At 48.8% G+C, this 20,137-nt stretch overlaps 1 protein-coding gene across 1 annotated transcript; it reads right to left on the reverse strand.

Annotated features, from left to right (window-relative positions):
* Positions 1 to 1,301: 1,301 nt before the first annotated feature.
* On the reverse strand, positions 1,302 to 11,727 carry LOC116781152 (maestro heat-like repeat-containing protein family member 7). Its single transcript, XM_032676751.1, has 23 exons — positions 11,471 to 11,727; positions 11,125 to 11,186; positions 10,872 to 11,021; positions 10,532 to 10,686; positions 10,031 to 10,178; positions 9,573 to 9,760; positions 9,346 to 9,483; positions 8,730 to 8,844; positions 8,273 to 8,410; positions 7,841 to 8,017; positions 7,553 to 7,708; positions 7,140 to 7,235; positions 6,831 to 6,985; positions 6,408 to 6,555; positions 5,950 to 6,137; positions 5,723 to 5,860; positions 5,107 to 5,221; positions 4,785 to 4,922; positions 4,354 to 4,530; positions 4,066 to 4,221; positions 3,797 to 3,898; positions 3,274 to 3,376; positions 1,302 to 2,657 (listed from the first exon to the last, which is right to left on the reverse strand). Exons 1-23 carry the CDS (start codon positions 11,604 to 11,606, stop codon positions 2,434 to 2,436), a joined length of 3,303 nt encoding a protein of 1,100 aa, XP_032532642.1. The 5' UTR covers positions 11,607 to 11,727; the 3' UTR covers positions 1,302 to 2,433.
* Positions 11,728 to 20,137: the final 8,410 nt, after the last annotated feature.

Below are 20,137 nucleotides of genomic sequence, written 5' to 3' on the forward strand. Positions count from 1 at the left end.
ATGGGACCCTGGCCCACCACTGTCAGAGCCCTTCTCCAAACATCCAAACTAGCAAAAAGGGAACAGCCAAACTGTGTGAGTTCACCTGGGACCTTTGGAGCAGGGAGGATTCAAAGGATGAGTGTTAAAATTCCCAGAGTATATTCAATATAAATCATAAGAGTCTCAAATTATTTCTATTAAATTTCTCAGATTATTTTAGTCTCTCTGTTGCTGCAGCATTTTTTACGTAGTTGGTGAAATTACTGTAGTGGGTCAAGTATGGGTGAGCAGCCTGATCAGCGAAAGGCACGCGTAAAAAGGAGGTTTTAGGGTCTCTCCCAAGTCGCACAAGGGACTGAGGTAGCTCGTAAGGCACGCAGAGGACGGGGGTGCCCTGTAAAACATACAGGGAGCTTGGAGTCGCTCATAAGGCATGCAGGGGCTCATAAGGCGTGCAAGGGGACTTGAAGTTTAGAGTCTGCTGTTGAACATGGGTCAGTCAGTCCTAAGCACCAGGAAAGCGCTGTTCCGAATGGATGGTTCATGATCTCTGATGGTCTTCACTGATTGGAGTGGGGAGATTGGTTCAGATCCCCAAATCTGGAGTGGCAGAGATGGGTGGTGCGTGGCACCTAGTCTGCTGATGTAACCCATCCCAGAGAAACCATCACAAGCTCTGGGGAGAACTCCACCGGTGCGCAGTAGGCTCTCACCAGCCCGTGGCCATCCAGGGGAGGGGGAAATTCTGCACCAGGCTGTACCCATATCCACAGCAGATCTCCAAGGTGAACAGCCCATCTCTCAGCATTGCATTGCAAACACTGGGGGATGATTTGAGGGATTAACTGAACTTCAGGGTAGCAAGAAAAGATTGATAGGAGAGTTGCTTAAGCATTTAGAAAGATATAGATGTGCTATATCATGTGTGATAGTGTGTGGTGATTCCTTCAAGACACTCTAAGTTTCCTTTGCAACTAATAGGCAATTGGTGAACAGATGGATCATGTCCCTAGAAAGCACAAACACCCACTGAAAGAATTGTTCGCTCTGGGTTGCTGCTGTGTGCACATGGAATCTCTTCAAAAAGAGTGAACCAGGAAGATCTGCATGTAGAGGCACACCATGTGCTATTTGTAACTATTTGAATTGATTGTTTTGGTGTAAATTGGAAATACCATGCCTGGAGGAGGTTCTCTAGAAGACATATGTCAGCTGAAACACTGCTTTATTTTTTGTATATATATGAGATTCTTGTGGACTACTACTTGCTTGTAATGATGGTAATTCTGTGTATATTTAAAAAAAATTATAAAAGCATATTTTTCTACGTATACATTTATTTCGGTATCAGCTCTTGTACAATCGGTTCATGTAGGTAATTTCTCATTAGCAAATTGTGATGAGAATGCTTGTATACTAGATGTATTGCACTAGCAAAAAGGAAACAGCATGCATCTCCGTCCAAACTTCAGCTGTGTCAAAAGGAAAGAGAAATATTTGGCTGTATTTTGGGGAAGGGGCAATGAGTGATAGATCCAGAAAAAATAGAGGCCATAATTAAACTCCCACGACTGGTTTTCTTGAAGCTATGGGATTCCCAGTTAGGAGAAATGGCTAAGTCTCTGACTGAGGCAACTGAGAACTAGGAGCCAGAAAATAGCTAGAGGAGAGGTACTGTAGAGATTCGGACCTGATGAGAGATCTCTCACAACCAGATCCAGTTGCAGCAGGGGCACCAAGTCACTTGAACCAGACAGGGGTGCTCATTTTACAGCAAATAAAATCAATCAACTGAATATGTCATTAAGAGATCAGTTGGTTTGAAGATGGTGCTAATAACACCAAGTTTGCAGGTTCGATCCCCATATGGGTCATTCATTTAAGAGTTGAATTTAAGGACCTTGTAGGTCCCTTCCAACTCAACGTGTTCTGTGTGTGAACTTATACCCCAGTTAAGACCAGCTTGTTGGATGGAGATGAATACTTGTCCCAGTACGTTAACAAGTAGTGAACGATGAGTAACAGACTTTTGAGAATCCTGCATGATTTTATATTGATAATCATTTCTGCTCTTAATTGTGTTAAGTTTGTTACTTGTTATAATGTTGTATGTTAGGGCAGTGGTTAAGTGCCTTGAAACTTTCCTTCTGTCCCTTTCAATGTATTAGCTGGTATGCTCAATTAAAACAAAGTTAGGACTGTTGAGGAGTACATTCAGTGCAGATAGGTCAGTGTGCAGCTGCAGTGCAAGCTGCAAATTGGGCTCTGGATGGCAGGAGCCTGAGATAAAAGGTCCTGAACTAGTGCTGATATTTGCATAAAAGAACTTTCCTTAAAAGACATAAAGAAAAAGGGTCTTAGAGAAGAGTTGTCCTGTGGGTCGGGAGAGGCCAGAAGCCACCTAGTATTTCCTGCACACTCAGGTGGCCCCAGCAGACAGAGCTCCCAGGATTAGCTCTGCAGAGACCTCCAGCAGTGTGGCCAACCACTGTAGCAGACAGAAGGCCAGCCATTGTCCAAGAGAGAGGGCCGCCTCCTCCACGCCATGCGGAGCTGGTTTTGCGGCAGCCTGAATCTGAAGGAAGGATGTCTCTCTACAGCTCTTAGAAAGTGCCGGGTTTGAGTTGCGAGGTTTGAGATGGAGGTGCTAAAGTTATTTGTCGTGCCTTGACGTGCTGAAACAGAGAGGAACAGAGCCAAGGTTTGGGGACCTCAGGAACCCCTCTTGCCAGGGCCACCTCACCCAGCCCTTCCCATGGTCAGAAGGGAGCAGGAACTAAGAGGGTAAGCCCTAAACTGCTTGCCATGAATACCACACAAGCCCCTGAAGTCTCTCTCTGCTCTGACCACACTGCTCTTTGTCTGGGCAGGGAGCAGAACCCTCTCCAGCTGCAGTAGGGCCTGCAGCTCCCTGTCCAGGATCCTTCCTTCTTTCATGCCAGTCCCTGCTGACAGCCTGCTGCCCTCATTCACCCTCACAGGTGACCTGGAGCAATTCTTCCTGCCCCCTCATGTGCCACCTGATGTGCCCTAGAACACACAGCCTGTCATGGCCCCAGCAGCACTGCTCCCCGACACCAGTGCTGCCAGCCCGGCCGCACGTACTCCTCCCCTTGGCAGGACTGAGCCACGTATAAAGCACAAGGGCAAGGGTAGGAGAGAGTAGCAGAGAGTCCTGAGACATAGTCAGGGTACCACAGCCACTGAGCTGGGTCCTGCTGCCAGTGCAGCAGCTAGAGCTGAGGCCAAGCTGCAGTGGGGCGGCGAGGGACTCTGGGGGTTGTGGCTCACCAGTGAGCCTGATGGCTGCCTCTCGCATGGACTTCTGTGGACTATGCAGGTATGACACGGACTGGCGCAGGTACTCGTCTGCTCTGCTTTTGTCCTCTGCCAGCTAGAGAGAGCAGAAGGGGACACAGGGAAGGGTTGGCACTGATTCTTTCCCTTGGCTGAGCAGCTCCTGCACCCAGGACTGACATTCCTGCTTGGACACCCATGACACCCAGCCAGCAGCTGGCTGGTGCCAAGGTTTGGAGGGAGCAGAGGGCTGAGTGCTCCCCAGGGAGCCCCAGTATCACTCTGATGCCAAAGCACAGCTGGGTCAGGACTCTGTCAGCACCCTGGCTCAGGGAGGGAGAAGAGCCTGGAGAAGAGCTTGCTGGGCCACACACCCAAGAAGAGTAGTGCGTGGGGTGCAGGCTGGTGGTGATGTGTGCAGGAGTGGGCAGGGGCCACAGCTGTCACCCTCACACATAGAGTATCGGGAGCAAAGAGCTTGTTCAGGCTGGGTCTGGGGCTTCAGGGCCATCCTTACCAGGCACTCGCCGAACCTCCACATCTCCTCTGTCTCCAGCAGCTGCTCAAGATTCCACTTCTTCAGGAACTTTGTTGCTTGAAGCAGGGTTTCCCAAGAGGCCTGCAGAGTCAGAGAGACTGGGAGATGGCACAGCAGCCCAGGGCACAGGACCTGCATCCCTGTAGCCAAGGCCAGGAGGAGGCAGGAGCGCTGCAGTCTGCAAGGTGTTAGGGCAGGAGGCAGTTGAGCCCCCTTCACAGGGGACACCAGGAGCTCAGAATCCTCACCTGTGCCACACACTGGTTCTCATCATACATGTGATAAAAGAGCGGTAATAGGCTCTGGTGCACATTCTTCTCCAGGAGCTTTTTTTCCTCTTCTGCTACCAACTGCATTAGCACTTGAAAGAGATGAATGGAGAGGAGCTGCACATGGCTAGTGTCCTAGTGTAAATGAAGAGGGCAAGACTTCAGCACCAGCTTCTCCAGGCCCACCTGAGCATGGGCCTGAAATTCCTCAGGTATGAAGTTTCCTGGCAGCACCCAGTGCCCCTGGCAGGAGGCACAGAGCCTTACGTTCTCAAACAGTGGCAGGAGTGCCTCAGCCAGCTGCACAGCAATGGAACTGACAACTGACAGGTCTGCGTCCCGGAGCACCTCGCTGAGCACAGAAAGGGTCATGCCCACCACCTCTCCATCTTTATCCTTCAGTACCTCTGTGAGGCTTTCAGTCAGGGCCACGATTGAGTTGGCCTGCATGGAGCACAATGCAATGTTCTGAAGCCATCAAAGGCTGCATTGCCAAAACCACTCCAGCAGTTCAATCCCACGCTACTGCCTCAGAACCAAGAAGCCCGAGGCCTGTTCTGAAGGACTCTGGTGGCTGAATGGGGAGTCAGGAATGCTGGCAGCAGGTGACACAGCTCCTGAAGCCCAGACAAGTCCAAACTACTGTGTTACCCAGCCCACATGTCCAGCACAGCTTCAGCCAGCTGCCTGCTTCTTACCATTGAGGGTCTCTTGCAGAGCACCAGGAGGCATCTGAGCAGCAGGAGACGCATCTCTCTGCAATCTCTCCTGAGGTAGATTGGGACAAGCTGCAGGATGCGTTCATCCCATTTATCTAAGTTTAGGCAAGGCAGGAGCTGAAATGACAGAGCAGTGAGAGCAGTCATACCTGTCACTCCAGCAGCAGGGGGCCAAGGGCACACAGCAGAGCCCACCCTCTGCCCCAGCTCCACAAACTGCAATTCCCCCCACAGCTGTGTGTCAAACAGGGCAGAGTGGAGGGATGCAGCTCAGCGAGGCAGCACTTGCCATCAGGCTCACCTCAACAAAGAATGCCATGGCAGAGACTTCCCAGCGAGCCTCCTCTCTGCGGAGCAGCCTGAACAGGTAGCGTGCAATCCGGTAACACAAGTACTGTGAGACCCTGAGCATTGCTCTGGAGGAGGAAAAAAGTCATCATTGACCCTGAGCAGGGTGGGCAAACCTCTCCTGAGACTGAATTACCAAACCCTGGTCCTTCTCCACCACCTCTCAAAAGGAGAAAGGCAGTACCCAACACCAGCAGGGTCTGTTGGGGACGACCAGACTGAAAAAACACCTTCCTACCCACAGGGGATATGAGTAACCAGGCTGTGGGTGGCCATCAATGGTTGGCCCCAAATCTCTCTGGCCCTGACAGGCTATCCTCAGTGAGGTTCCCTGCAGACAGACCTCCTGTTCTGTGCCATCAGCCCAGGACTCACAGGACTCACAGGAGGCCATGCTGGCACTTTGGGTTGTGGCTGCTCCAGAGCACCCAGGTCTCCCAGGCTTTTCCACTCTGCAGGGCCATGCCTCAGTGACAAGTCCGTCTCACCCACGACCACAGGGATTATGTCGGGGCCACCTCATCTCCTGGGGACAAATGATGGGGGAGCAGGGAGAAGGGAGGTCTCACCTGGCCAGCGGACCCAATGCATACTGGTGATTGTCAATGTTGAGCAATGTGTCCCAGCCACACTCATGTTCAATTTCAGACACCACATCCTCATACTCAAGATGGCAGAGCAGTGATTTCATGGTCTGCACTACGAATCTGTGTGCAGAGTAAAGCCCAGGTCATGCCAGGATTCCTGAGCCCAGCTCCAAGGGCATGGGAGGGACGGGAGGACTGTGGTGGAGCACCTGCTGGGGTTGGTGGGAAGGCAATGCTTCTGCTGGCATCTCCTCCAGAAGGTATTGACATCTACTGGCATCTGTGCTGTGCTGGAGAAGATTTGGAATAGCAGAGCCACAAAGAGGCAGGGGAAGTACATCATCAATGCCTCTGGATGGTGGGGCAGATGGATGATCTCCCACAGTGCTCTGGTTGCCTGTAAAAGAACAAATCACCCAGAAACTGCACTCAGCACTGAGACATCCCCATGGCAGGGCCCGAGTGTGGGAGGGTGAGGTTCAGGCATTGCCCTAGTCCAGGGGAGATACAGGGGGAGCATCTGACATGGCTGCCTCTGAACCTGCCCTTAACCAAGATTTCCAGCCCATCACATGAGGTGAGGAGATCACTGGTGCAGGAGGAAGGATAGAGAGATGCCAGAGAGGTAGCCCCTGAGGATGTGCTACGGTCTAGTCCAGCAACTCACAGCCAGAGAAAAGATGTCTGAGTAGTCCTTGTCAGAGGTGGATGTGCTGTGCAGCGGCCAGTCCTCCAGCACGCACAGCAGCTCCGGCAGCACCTTCTCCGCAGCTCTGCTTGAGGAGACAATTGCCTTCCACATGGTCACAGCAGCTCTGCAGGCCCAGAATTCTGTGTCAGTGGGGTCTTGGCCACAACACCATGGCCTGGGCAGCCATAGGGGCCCTGGCTGGCCACCAGCCCTGCCTCTGTCCACTGCCCCTCACCATCAGCACTCAGTGAGCCTGCCCCTGCAGGTAGCAGGCAGACAAGTAATGGTGCCCTGGAGGGCACAATTGACATGGCACAACAGGGAAACAGAGGAGTCATGGGTCAGATGAGCTCTAATCGCTTGTGAGTCCTCAGCACTCAAAGCAGATAAACCTCATACCTGTCACATGATGGGGCGCAGCGCAGAATAGTCACCACCACGTCATGAGACTGTGCAAGGCTCATCTCCTGAAGGCTCTTGTCCAGTCTGTGCTCAGCAGACACATCCATGATGAATGTGAGCCATTGGTACATGTCCCTCACAATGCTTGGCACCTGGAGAAGACATAGCAGGGAACTGGATTACTGATAGAGCATGGCATTTCCCCAGCTTCCCACGAGAAATGTTTCCTTTTCTACAACACTGTGCTGGCCTTAAAAGGGATTCTGAGTCCCCAGGATGAGTCTGGGGCTTTGAATCTATCCTCACCAGGCACTTGTCAACGCTCCATGTCTTTTCCAACAGTTGCTCGAGCTTCCTCTCCTGCAGGAACGTGTTAGCTTGAAGCAGAGTTTCCCAAAAAGCCTATAGAGCAGCAGATACCGGGAGATGGAACCACGGATGAGGGCACAGGACCTGCATCCTTTATACCTTGACAAGGCTCCTGGCCTTTCCTGACCCTTAGTGGGAATATGCAGCATCTGGGAAACTTGTACATCAGTGGGGTTGGTGCCTGGTAAAGCGATGGGTCAACCCCCATCTCAGGCATCTGGTCCTGCCAGGACAGGAGAACAGAGGTTCCCCAGAACTGCTGCTTTGTAGCTAAGAGCAGGAAGAGACAGGAGCACAGGAGGCAGTTGAGTCACCTCCAACATGGACGCCAACATTTCAGAAGTCCTCACCTGTGCCACACACTGGTTCTCATCATACAGGTGGCAGAACAGTAGGAACAGGCTCTGGCGCACATTCTTCTCCAGGAGCTTTTTTCCGTCTTCCTCTACCAACTCCATTAGCACTTGAAAGAGGCGAATGGAGAGGAGCTGCACATGGCTAGTGTCCTAGTGTAAATGAAGAGGGCAAGACTTCAGCACCAGCTTCTCCAGGCCCACCTGAGCATGGGCCTGAAATTCCTCAGGTATAAAGTTTCCTGGCAGTACCCAGTACCCCTGGCAGGAGGCACAGAGCCTTACGTTCTCAAACAGTGGCAGGAGTGCCTCAGCCAGCTGCACAGCAATGGAACTGGCAATTGGCACATCTGTGTCCCGGAGCACCTCGCTGAGCACAGAAAGGGTCATGCCCATCACCTCTCCGTCTTTATCCTTCAGTACCTCTGTGAGGCTTCCAGTCAAGGCCAGGATAGTGTTGGCCTGCATGGAGCACAATGCAATGTTCTGAAGCCATCAAAGGCTGCATTGCCAAAACCACTCCAGCAGTTCAATCCCACGCTACTGCCTCAGAACCAAGAAGCCCGAGGCCTGTTCTGAAGGACTCTGGTGGCTGAATGGGGAGTCAGGAATGCTGGCAGCAGGTGACACAGCTCCTGAAGCCCAGACAAGTCCAAACTACTGTGTTACCCAGCCCCACATGGCCAGCACAGCTTCAGCCAGCTGCCTGCTTCTTACCATTGAGGGTCTCTTGCAGAGCACCAGGAGGCATCTGAGCAGCAGGAGACGCATCTCTCTGCAATCTCTCCTGAGGTAGATTGGGAAAAGTTGCAGGATGCGTTCATCCCATTCCTTTACGTTAAGGCAAGGCAGGAGCTGAAACACACAGAACAGTGACAGTGGTCATATGTGGTGTTTGTGGCATAATATGATGCTGAAATAGAGGCAGAAAGTTATTTGCTTCTTGTCCTTCCATCATGTCGAGGCACTGCACATAGATAAGCAAAAGAATCTTGAAAATGTGAAGCTGAAGTGGGAAGCAGGTTTGACTCCAGCAGCAGGGGGCCAAGGGCACACAGCAGAGCCCACCCTCTGCCCCAGCTCCACAAACTGCAATTCCCCCCACAGCTGTGTGTCAAACAGGGCAGAGTGGAGGGATGCAGCTCAGCGAGGCAGCACTTGCCATCAGGCTCACCTCAACAAAGAATGCCATGGCAGAGACTTCCCAGCGAGCCTCCTCTCTGCGGAGCAGCCTGAACAGGTAGCGTGCAGTCCGGTAACACAAGCACTGTGAGACCCTGAGCATTGCTCTGGAGGAGGAAAAAAGTCATCATTGACCCTGAGCAGGGTGGGCAAACCTCTCCTGAGACTGAATTACCAAACCCTGGTCCTTCTCCACCACCTCTCAAAAGGAGAAAGGCAGTACCCAACACCAGCAGGGTCTGTTGGGGATGACCAGACTGAAAAAACACCTTCCTACCCACAGGGGATATGAGCAACCAGGCTGTGGGTGGCCATCAATGGTTGGCCCCAAATCTCTCTGGCCCTGACAGGCTATCCTCAGTGAGGTTCCCTGCAGACAGACCTCCTGTTCTGTGCCATCAGCCCAGGACTCACAGGACTCACAGGAGGCCATGCTGGCACTTTGGGTTGTGGCTGCTCCAGAGCACCCAGGTCTCCCAGGCTTTTCCACTCTGCAGGGCCATGCCTCAGTGACAAGTCCGTCTCACCCACGACCACAGGGATTATGTCGGGGCCACCTCATCTCCTGGGGAGAAATGATGGGGGAGCAGGGAGAAGGGAGGTCTCACCTGGCCAGCGGACCCAATGCATACTGGTGATTGTCAATGTTGAGCAATGTGTCCCAGCCACACTCATGTTCAATTTCAGACACCACATCCTCATACTCAAGATGGCAGAGCAGTGATTTCATGGTCTGCACTACGAATCTGTGTGCAGAGTAAAGCCCAGGTCATGCCAGGATTCCTGAGCCCAGCTCCAAGGGCATGGGAGGGACGGGAGGACTGTGGTGGAGCACCTGCTGGGGTTGGTGGGAAGGCAATGCTCCTGCTCACATCTCCTCCAGAAGTTATTGACATCTACTGGCATCTGCGTTGTGCTGGAGAAGATTTGGAATAGCAGAGCCACAAAGAGGCGGGGGAAGTACATCATCAATGCCTCTGGATGGTGGGGCAGATGGATGATCTCCCACAGTGCTCTGGTTGCCTGTAAAAGAACAAATCACCCAGAAACTGCACTCAGCACTGAGACATCCCCATGGCAGGGCCCGAGTGTGGGAGGGTGAGGTTCAGGCATTGCCCTAGTCCAGGGGAGATACAGGGGGAGCATCTGACATGGCTGCCTCTGAACCTGCCCTTAACCAAGATTTCCAGCCCATCACATGAGGTGAGGAGATCACTGGTGCAGGAGGAAGGATAGAGAGATGCCAGAGAGGTAGCCCCTGAGGATGTGCTACGGTCTAGTCCAGCAACTCACAGCCAGAGAAAAGATGTCTGAGTAGTCCTTGTCAGAGGTGGATGTGCTGTGCAGCGGCCAGTCCTCCAGCACGCACAGCAGCTCCGGCAGCACCTTCTCCGCAGCTCTGCTTGAGGAGACAATTGCCTTCCACATGGTCACAGCAGCTCTGCAGGCCCAGAATTCTGTGTCAGTGGGGTCTTGGCCACAACACCATGGCCTGGGCAGCCATAGGGGCCCTGGCTGGCCACCAGCCCTGCCTCTGTCCACTGCCCCTCACCATCAGCACTCAGTGAGCCTGCCCCTGCAGGTAGCAGGCAGACAAGTAATGGTGCCCTGGAGGGACACAAAGGGAGTGTGGCAATGGGCTCTGGGGCTGACGTAGCACAGCTGGGACACAGAGGGGTCAGAGGCACCTGAAAATCTCTATCTCTCTGGCAGCCCACATGGGATTGGCTGTGTAGGCTGGTGGGCTCTAATGGCTTGTGAGTCCTGAGCCCTCAAAGAAGGTAGGCTCCGTACCTGTCACACGATGGAGCGCAGCGCAGAAGGGTCATCACCACATCATGGGGCTGTGCAACTGTCATCTCCTGAAGGGTCTTGTCCAACCTGTCTTCATGAGACATATATGTTGTCTTCGTAAGCTGTTGGTGAATGTTCCTCACAATGGTTGGCACCTGGAGGAAACACAGCAGATAATTGGAGTGTTGATAGAGTGAGGCATTTCAACAGCTTCCCATGAGAAATGCTTCCTTTTCTACCATATTGTGCTGGTCTGAAAGTCTGTTGGATGGCCAGCAGACCCAGCTTGCGAGGGTTCACATTTCATGGGGGACTCCAGCCCTGGCCACAAGTTACTTACTTTATTCAAATGGGAGCTGCCACTTCCCATGATAATATCCACCATGGCAGCACAATCCTCTGCTTTGCAGGAGCTGGAGGTTGCTGTGCCCTCGAGGACCATGGTGGTCTTGTCTTCATGATCAGTGGTCTTATGGAAGTCTGAAAACATCTAAGGGCAGGGAAGAGAAGGATGTCACATCCAGTGCTCTGACAGCTGTCCTCCACTAAGCAGAAACAGCAGCCTCATCCCAGGCATGGAAGTCTGTGGATACCTGTGTGCATCTGTAGAAGAGTCCATGGGTGTGCTCCTCCTCTGGCAGTTCCCCAAGTGGATCTGGCAAAACCCAAGCACAGTCAGAGCTTAGGGACTGCAGGAGAGGCTGGAGAACACAGTCAAGTCTTGCACTCCCCAGGTAGGGACAGTCCTGGGACAGGGAATAGTGGGGGCACCAACCCCTGTCTCTTCTGGCAGCAGCTTGGGGCTGAGGGTGCCTAGTGGATGGAGATGGATGCTGGGGGAATCAGCTCCACTCCCACTTCCCCTTGCTCCCTGGGGATGTCCACGGGGGATAGGATTGGGCTGCAGCCCTAGCCCTATGGCCCAGCTCAGCCACTTACCTGTCTGCAGTGGCTGGACTGCTTCCACTTCTTCAGGCTGTTGTGCTTGGGCAGCCCCTCGGCCTTTCTCCTCCTCCTCCTCCTCCCCCCTCCCAACCCAGGCCAGCCAGGGAATACGGGGCAATTTTTCCGCCATCCCACTGAATTTTGCATCAGAAAAGCATGAAGTGGTTGTACAGGGGCTCCTTGCAGTGCCTCTTTGTCCTGTCCTGTCTTGTTTTGTCTGCCAGCGTTATGTGGGGTGGCTGTGTCAATGCCAGAGATGGGTCACAAAGGCAGTGGCTCACAGAGGGCTCTGTGACATGTGCCGACAATCAGCAGTGCCTATTGTGGTAGGTAGTTGCTGTGAACATATGTTTATTGATGGAGAGATCATGTTCATCCAGAAGATGTCTGAACTATGGGCATGTGTTGCCTTGAGGATGGCTCCAGCCGTGTTCTTTACCTGGATTCTCTGTCAGATCCTTTCTCAAACCCCTATGTCTTCATCCTCCAGGGTTCTCATGATTGTCCCAATGGGTCAGATGGCAACCTCCTCACAGGCCTCTTGTAATACAGCCCAAATAGACAGGGAGACAAAACATAGCACATCAAAGTCACCTCATTTGTAGCACAAAAAAGCACAACCCAGAAGGCCTTTCCCTCCTCAGCAGGGCATCAACACCGATGACAATGCCGAAAGTGGGGATACTGGGTGCTTCTGCCATACTCTACCCCGGCACCACCATCATGATCCAACCAGTGTCTTTGGAGTGACAGTGTGGACACCTCTTGCCTTCAAAGTTAATAGGAGACACAATATTATTGAGTTGCAATGCCTACTGTGGATTATCATTCTTCAAGTACCATTAGCAATGAACAATCAATCAACAATAAGAATAAATAAGCATGCAGTAGTAACCAACATCATAGGAACAATTAACAGTAGCAATGGACAAACAGGGACATCTTAGCATTCTATGAGGACATCTAATGTTGACAGGAGGCAGATGGGGAATGTCAATTATATAGGTCAGTTTTGGGAGCATGTCAGTGTCACAGGTGGGGTTTAAGGGAGTATATTTTACTGCGGAGACTGATTTCATTATAGTGATCTTAATGCAATGGACAATGATCCAAATTACAATAATCACAGTTATAATCATTATCAAAGTCTGAAAGGCTAGGTAGCCACCCTGACATGGAAAACCCAAATGCATTTAAAATTCTCCCTAGCCAGTTAGTTACCACTGGAGCAGCAATGTCCCAGAGGTGGAAAACGCTGTCACTTCATTAGTGTGGGATACTGGAATTTCAGGCAAATCAAAAGCAGTAGAACCAGTAAATATACGGTTGAAACCTGCTGCCAGATCAGTAAGGCAGAAACAATATCCTTTGAAGTTAGACACTAGGCAAGGGTTAGAAGAATTAATTGCTAAATTTTTGCAACATGGATTATTAAGGGAACATGAGACAGAATATAATTCTCCTATCCTACTGCTAAAGAAGTCACATACCAGTGAATACTAGCTAGTGCAAGATCTCAGAGCTATTAATAAAATAGTTCAAGACATATACCCAGTAGTAGCAAATCCTTATGAACTTTTAACACAATTAAACGATCTGATGAGCAGTTCAGTGTTTTGGATCTTATGGATGCTTTCTTCTGCATACCACTTGAAACTGTAAGTCAACCATTGTTTGCCTTTGAATGGGAAAGCCTGATGGCCTGTAAAACCCAATTAATGTGAACTGTTCTCCCAAAATGGTTAAAAATAGCTCCACTTTGTTTGGGAACCAACTGGCAAATGAATTGGAAATATGGAAAAAGGGGAATGAAGAAATCACTTTGCTGCGGTATTAGATGATATTTTAATTGCTACAGAAACTCAAACTGGATGCATTAAAATGACTGTAAATTTACTAAACTTTTTTGGATAAGCTGGTTACAGGGTAACCAGCAAGAAGGTCCAGATTGCCAAAAAGCATGTGACATATCTGGGATTCACCATTTCCTGGGTACAGCAAAGCCTCAGAACAAAAAGGAAGGAGCTTTTTTAGCATACTCCTGAAAAAGCTGGCAGTCCACGGCTTGGACAGGAGCACTCTGTGCTGGGTCAGGAACTGGCTGGAGGGCCAGGCCCAGACAGTGGTGGTGAACGGTGCTGCATCCAGTTGGTGGCCAGTCACTAGTGGTGTCCCCCAGGGATCAGTGTTGGGCCCAGTCCTGTTTAATATCTTTATTGATGATTTGGATGAGGGGATTGAGTGTACCATTAGCAAATTTGCAGATTGTCCAAGTTGGCAGGGAGTGTTGATCTGCTGGAGGGCAGGAGGGCTCTTCAGACAAGCTGGAGAGATGATCTGAATCCAACAGGATGAGGTTTAACAAAGCCAAGTGCCAGGTCCTGCACTTTGGCCACAACAACCCCCTGCAGCGCTACAGGCTGAGCACAGAGTGGCTGGAGAGCAGCCAGGCAGAAAGGGACCCAGGAGTTTGGATTGACAGGAAGCTGAACATGAGCCAGCAGTGTGCCCAGGTGGCCAAGAAGGCCAATGGCATCCTGGCCTGGATCAGGAATAGTGTGGCCAGCAGGTCCAAGGAAGTGATTCTGCTCCTGTCCTCAGCGCTGGTGAGGCCTCACCTGGAGTGCTGTGTCCAGTTCTGGGCCCCTCAGTTCAGAGGGGCTGAGATACTGAGGTGCTAGAGCAGGTCCAGAGAAGAGCAACAAGGCTGGTGAAGGGACTGGAGCACAAGTCCTATGAGGAGAGGCTGAGGGAGCTGGGGATGTTCAACCTGAAGAAGAGCAGGCTCAGGGGAGACCTCATCACTCTCTACAGCTATCAGAAAGGAGATTGTAGCCAGGTGGGGGTTGGTCTCTTCTCCAAGGCAACCAGCAGTAGGACAAGAGGGCATGATCTTAAGCTGTGCCAGGGAAAGTTTAGGTTAGATATTAGGAAAAAATTCTTTATAGAGAGTGTAATTCCAGAGTGTAATTCCAGCCCACTGGAATGGGCTGCCCAGGGAGGTGGTGGATTCTCCGTCCCTGGAGGTCTTTAAGATGGGACCAGATGTGGCACTTAGTGCTATGATCTAGTAACCATGGTGGTGTTGGATCAAGGGTTGGACTTGATGATCTCGAGGGTCTTTTCCAACCCAGTTGATTCTATGATTCTATGAACTTGCCAAACTCTGGAGCCATGGTCTGTACGTGAGTTAAGAACATTTCTAGGAATAGTGGGTTGGTGTCAGCTATGGATTCCTAATATGGACTGTTGGTAAGACCTTTATATGAGGCCCTGAGAAACTCTAAGGAGATACTACAGTGGAGTTCAGAATACCAGATGGCTTTCAGAAACTTAAAGACAGTTCTAATATCAGCCTCTGTGTTGGAATTACCTGATTTGACCAAACCTTTTGAACTGTTTGTACATGAACACTTGCAACTTGCATTAGGTGTGCTAGCTCATAGGCTGGAGGCATGGAAAAGGGCCATGGGATATTTTTCCAAAGAATTGGACAATGTAAATAAGGGACTTATAACTGCCTATGAGTTGTAGCAGCAACTGTCCTTTTAATACAAGAAGACAGGCAATTGACCATGGGCCAGAAAATTGCTGTTTATGTTCCACACATGGTTATCTCTGTTCTAGAACAAAAGGAGGGGTCACTGGTTATCCCCAAATCAGATGCATAAATATCAAGTCGTCCTGTTGGAACAGGATGATGTAGAACTGAAAATGACTACTGCCCAGCTATATTCCTTGAATCTGTACCAGAATGCTAAGAAGACTTACAAAATTACTGTCCTCTAGCTATTGAGCAGGTTTACTCCAGCAGACAAGATTTAAGGGGTACTCCAGTAGAAGATCCGGACTGGGAACTACTCACAGATGGGAACAGTTTTGTGTGCAAAGGAAAGCAGAAATCTGTGTATGCAATGGTGACCCAAACAGAAATAATTGACGATAACTTGTTACCTGTTAACATCTCTGCACAAAAAGCTGAGCTCATCGCTCTGCAGTGAGCCCTAGAATTGTCTGCAGGTAAGAATGTCAACATATGGACTGATTCTAGATATGCATTAGGAATATGAAGCTATCTAGAAAGAAAGGGCTCCTTTCAGCACAAGGATCCCCTGTCAAATTTGGAGATGTTATTAGGAAATTACTAGAAAATATTCAGTTACCAACTGAAGTGGCTCTCATGCATTGTAAAGCTCATCAATTTGAAAATACACCAACTAATGTAGGTAATTGACTAGCAGATAGAACTTCTAGAGACATGGCAGACAAAAGCATCCTAATAGTTGCTCATCAAAATGTGTGAACTTTTCAAATGTAACCCCAGAGTACCAAGCCCAAGATGAAAAGTTAACTGAAATTTTGGAAGACCATCTAAATTCTGAAGGATGGTGGGTAATAGCGGAAGAACAAGTCATAGTACCTCAAGCAGTGATGAGACAAATAGCAGAAGATAAACACAGAGAAACACATTGGGGAGCAGAAGCTATTATAGATAACTTGAAGCATCAAACAAGAACTACCAGCCTTTCAAAATTAGTCAAACAAAACTGAACAGCTCTAGATCAGACTTCGAGGATTCAGATTGATTTGGAGGAAATTCGAAAGAACACCAGAATCTTTCATGAAATACAAGAAAATCAAGGGGAAGATCTGTTTAGTTGGATAACATCACGGATTCCAAATTCAAGTGAACACAAGAAAACTTATTGGCATAATTATCTTAGTTTTGGTATTAATTGTAGGTTTATGGATTTTATTCCAAATTACCAAAATGGGATGTAACAGAATGTGCAGATCTAATGAAAACTGTCTTATCTAAAACTAAAATAGGTCTCAAAAGGATGGCTGGCTACTCTGTATAATGGAATTTTTTTATAAACTTAAGTTTGTTTGCATAGTATTAAAGATCTTCATTAGTACTGCTAAGGTACTGGATAATTTCAATACGATAAGTTAAGTTAGTCTTAAAAAAGATTGGATTCCATGTTTTCAGATATGAAGTACTCTGATAAAAGTAATAAGCTTGATCTAATAGGTTTTATTTACAGGTTAGTAGTTTAATAGCAATTATTATATTTTAATCTCTTAAATTTTACTAAATACTCAGTAATTTAAGTGAGTGAATGTTATGTAATGTTAAAAGAAAAAATTAGGATCACTTCCAACAAAATTATGTAACTTTTTAATTGTTTTAATTATTGATTTTAATTAACTTTTAATTAATTGTTTAAATTAATCATAGCCAGTATATTAGTCACAAAAAGTGTGTTATTCTTAAATTAGTCTTAGCCAGCAGTTAGCAAAGTTTGTCATAAGCTGCTTTTCTGTGAACAGAGCTTGGGAAAACTACTGAAACTTTAAGTTTTGCTAAGCTAACCTTAATATGCTTAATATGTGAATAAATCCTGAGAGAGATGTATTGCTGAAATTGGACACAAGAAGTGCAGAATTTAGGTACCACAAGGACATTTTGCAGAAAGCAGAAGATAAAGAAGAGGCTGAAAAAGACCATTCAGTATGTGACTCCTTATCTGGTAAAAAGACTGAAAAATGTGAACTAATTACCATGAGTAGTGAGAAATCAATAACCAATAGAGGGTACAATACTAATTATTAAAGAGAATTTTGTAATTTAGAAGCAATGAACCAATTTGTTTGCTAAAAATATCTAAATACCTGGAAAGGTTGTGTGTGTGAGCGTGTGGGAGCTGGACTTTATTCACTACACACACACACACCCTGGCAAGCATAATGTAAAGCAAGACTCACTAACATTTAAAAGCCAGTGCTGGAGGATTTCATTATCCCACCTATTGAGGTGACAGAGCCAAAAAACCCATCTGTGGTGTATAAATACAATACGTAAATAAATTATATGGACCCAGTGAGCTGGTTGGGGGTTCTGAGCCAAATCCTCTTTATTCAAATGAGAAAACACCTTATATATGCACCTCAAAGCCACTTGTGACTCCCCTGACCAATCACCAGGGGTACCTTGTGCATGGGAGTACATTTGGACTTCATTTCCCAGGATGCTTCATCCATCATACTTCCTGAAATCCAATCCCTACACCCACCAGCTGTTCTAGATGTCTTCTGATGTTGACTGCTAATTTGGTCTCAAGACTAGACAAACAGCAAAAACCCAGCTCTTTCTCTCTTCTTTTATTTTTTATCTGAGAAAGGAAATCAAAGGTGATTTTTCCACTCCCTTGCTGGTAATGCTCGGGAATGTAATTTTACGTGGGAGAAAAAACTGGCTTGAAAGATGAAAGGGGTCTTTCAAACTTTGCAAGGCTTCTAGTTTTCTGTTTTCCTCACCCTGCCTTCCTGAGGCCTGCCCACCACCTGATCTCTTTGGTCTCTGCCTCATAACTCCCATTTTAAATGGCACTTGCCCATTTGGGCCCACTGGTTTCCTCCTCCTACCACCTTCAAAGTCATCCCACATTGGGTTTTAGCTTTCTTTTCTTTCTCTCTGTATATCCACTCTGGTAAGTTCTCTGTGCCTCACAGATGTGCCCAGGGAAGCTCCTGCAGGTGAGTCACAGACCCCAAAGGGCTTCTTTGCGATGCCAGAGCTCTGCAGCAGCAGGGTGACATAGGTTTGTTACTTGGCTTTCCCCTCTAAGGTGTCCTTCCTCCATCGAGCCCTGTAAGTCACTGATCAATGTTAGTCGTGTAGTAAATGGGGAAAATGACAGGCTTTCAAATTTAGGGAGCTCTCCTGGGTAACTGAAGCAAGATTTCCTCAACAGAGTTCCCATCTAGAGCTGGGGCTTTCAGCGATTGCATCAGTGTTCCAATGCCGCTCTCAGCCATACCTCCAGGAATTCATCCACCTCTCAGCCTGTTCTCCAAGTGCCTGCTTTCTCTCTATTTACAGCGGAGAACCTACAAGAGCTCGACAAAGACACCTCCTTAGCAGCTGTGCTACCCCTCAGTGTTAGGACTGTGAGAGCTGAAAGGCAGATCCTCTGCCCTGCAGTGTTCCCTGGCATGCTGAAAGGGAATTGTGTTGGGAGGGGAATTCCCTTTCAATCAGACAGCAGTGATCATTTCAGCAAAATGTGTTTGAGTTGCTAAGTGTGAAAAGTCCAGTGTAAAGCTCCTGAAACACACTCTGTTGCCCACCAATAGACAAGAGTCTTGGCATGTCTGTGCAAGGTTGTGCACCACAAGGGGGTTTGGTACTGCTTTGGGACAGAGGAGAACTCTGCAGGCTCATCTTCTGTGTTTGCTGTAGAGAAGGTTGGGTTGCTCTGCATAGAATCACAAACCCACCTGCAGCGGCTGCCATTGTGATATCATGGGATGTTGCCACGTCACAATGCTGTCAAGGGAAGGTTACCCTGGTACCTGGGAGGCCTCAGTGTCCAGAGCAGCTCTTTGGCGGGCTCAGTGCAGGAGGATCCTCCTGATCGAGGCGTCTCAGCCAACAGTTTGCACCCTGACGGGAGCGTTCTTTTGTTCTACTCTTGTGTTGTACGGTCGACGGACTTGTGCAGCACCGCTCCAACGATGGAGCCACTCTGTGGAGCAGTTTGCACTGCTTTTTCTTTGGCCTATTCCGGCTACTTTTTGACTCACCTGACAAGTAAGTAGAGGGTTCTCCGAGGTGCAGCATCTTGAAACAAAACTGCCACAAAGATGGCATTAGTTAGGTAAAGCTCCTCTCAACAGCTTCAGCTAAGAAGGGGGTGTTTCTGGCCAGTGGGGTGTGGGCAGCATTTGGAATGTAACCTGCACGGCTTCCCTTCCCTCCACGAGGTGGTCTGTACCAGTGGAGTCTGTCATTTCCTCAGTTTGCTGGCTCAACTTGCACAATGCAGACAGGGAGACCTTGCCAGGAGTCCTTCTAAAAACTGTGCAGTTCTCTCCAGAATTGAGGGAGAGCATCTTTTTTCTTCATTCCCTCAGTAAAGGATTTGATTTTGTGACTTGACACTTTCTGTGTGTGCTGACATAGAGATTCCTTTTGTGATGAAGTGCAAACTCCAAAACAGCTACTGTATGCTTGTGAACACAGCAGCTGCTCCCCTTCTATGACAGAAGTACCACAGCTAAGGGGGATTCTGGGGGAACTTTTCTGGGGAAATGTCTTCAGCAAGCTAAAGGGAATTAGTGCCTGCAATTTATTAAAAAAAATTAAAGTACAGGAACATGTTCCCAGTTTGGGTTGACTTGTTCTGTGGGATTCCCCAGCACAGACAGTTTTCTAACAGTATCTGGTTGCTTTTCCCTTTCCTCTTGCAGGACACATCACACGTGGATGGAGAGAAGCCCATCCTTCAGTAAGTGGGAAAGGCCCTTTTGACCTTCCTGGTGCTTGAGAATTGTGGAGCAAGCTGTGAGCTTGGCCTCTTGCAGTAGAGTGCCAGCCTGGTGGGCTGAAAGACAGTCCATTTCCGTGCCTGCATCAGCAGTAGCAAAGGGATCGCTGCCTGTTTCCTAATGTTCCATCAAAGAGCTTTTTAACAGAGAAAAGTCAAGGTTTGCAACAGAAGGTTGCTTGCTGATTGCAGCCAGGGTGCAATATCGAATTCACAATAATATGCATTACTGTCTCAATAATATGCATTACTGTCTCATGCAAATTAGCCCATTTGCATGTACTTTGGACTTAGAATGGACTTAGAATCCTCCTTCCATCCAAGTTCA

The sequence above is a fragment of the Chiroxiphia lanceolata genome, chromosome Z (genome assembly GCF_009829145.1).
Source record: "Chiroxiphia lanceolata isolate bChiLan1 chromosome Z, bChiLan1.pri, whole genome shotgun sequence".
Taxonomy (NCBI): domain Eukaryota; kingdom Metazoa; phylum Chordata; class Aves; order Passeriformes; family Pipridae; genus Chiroxiphia; species Chiroxiphia lanceolata.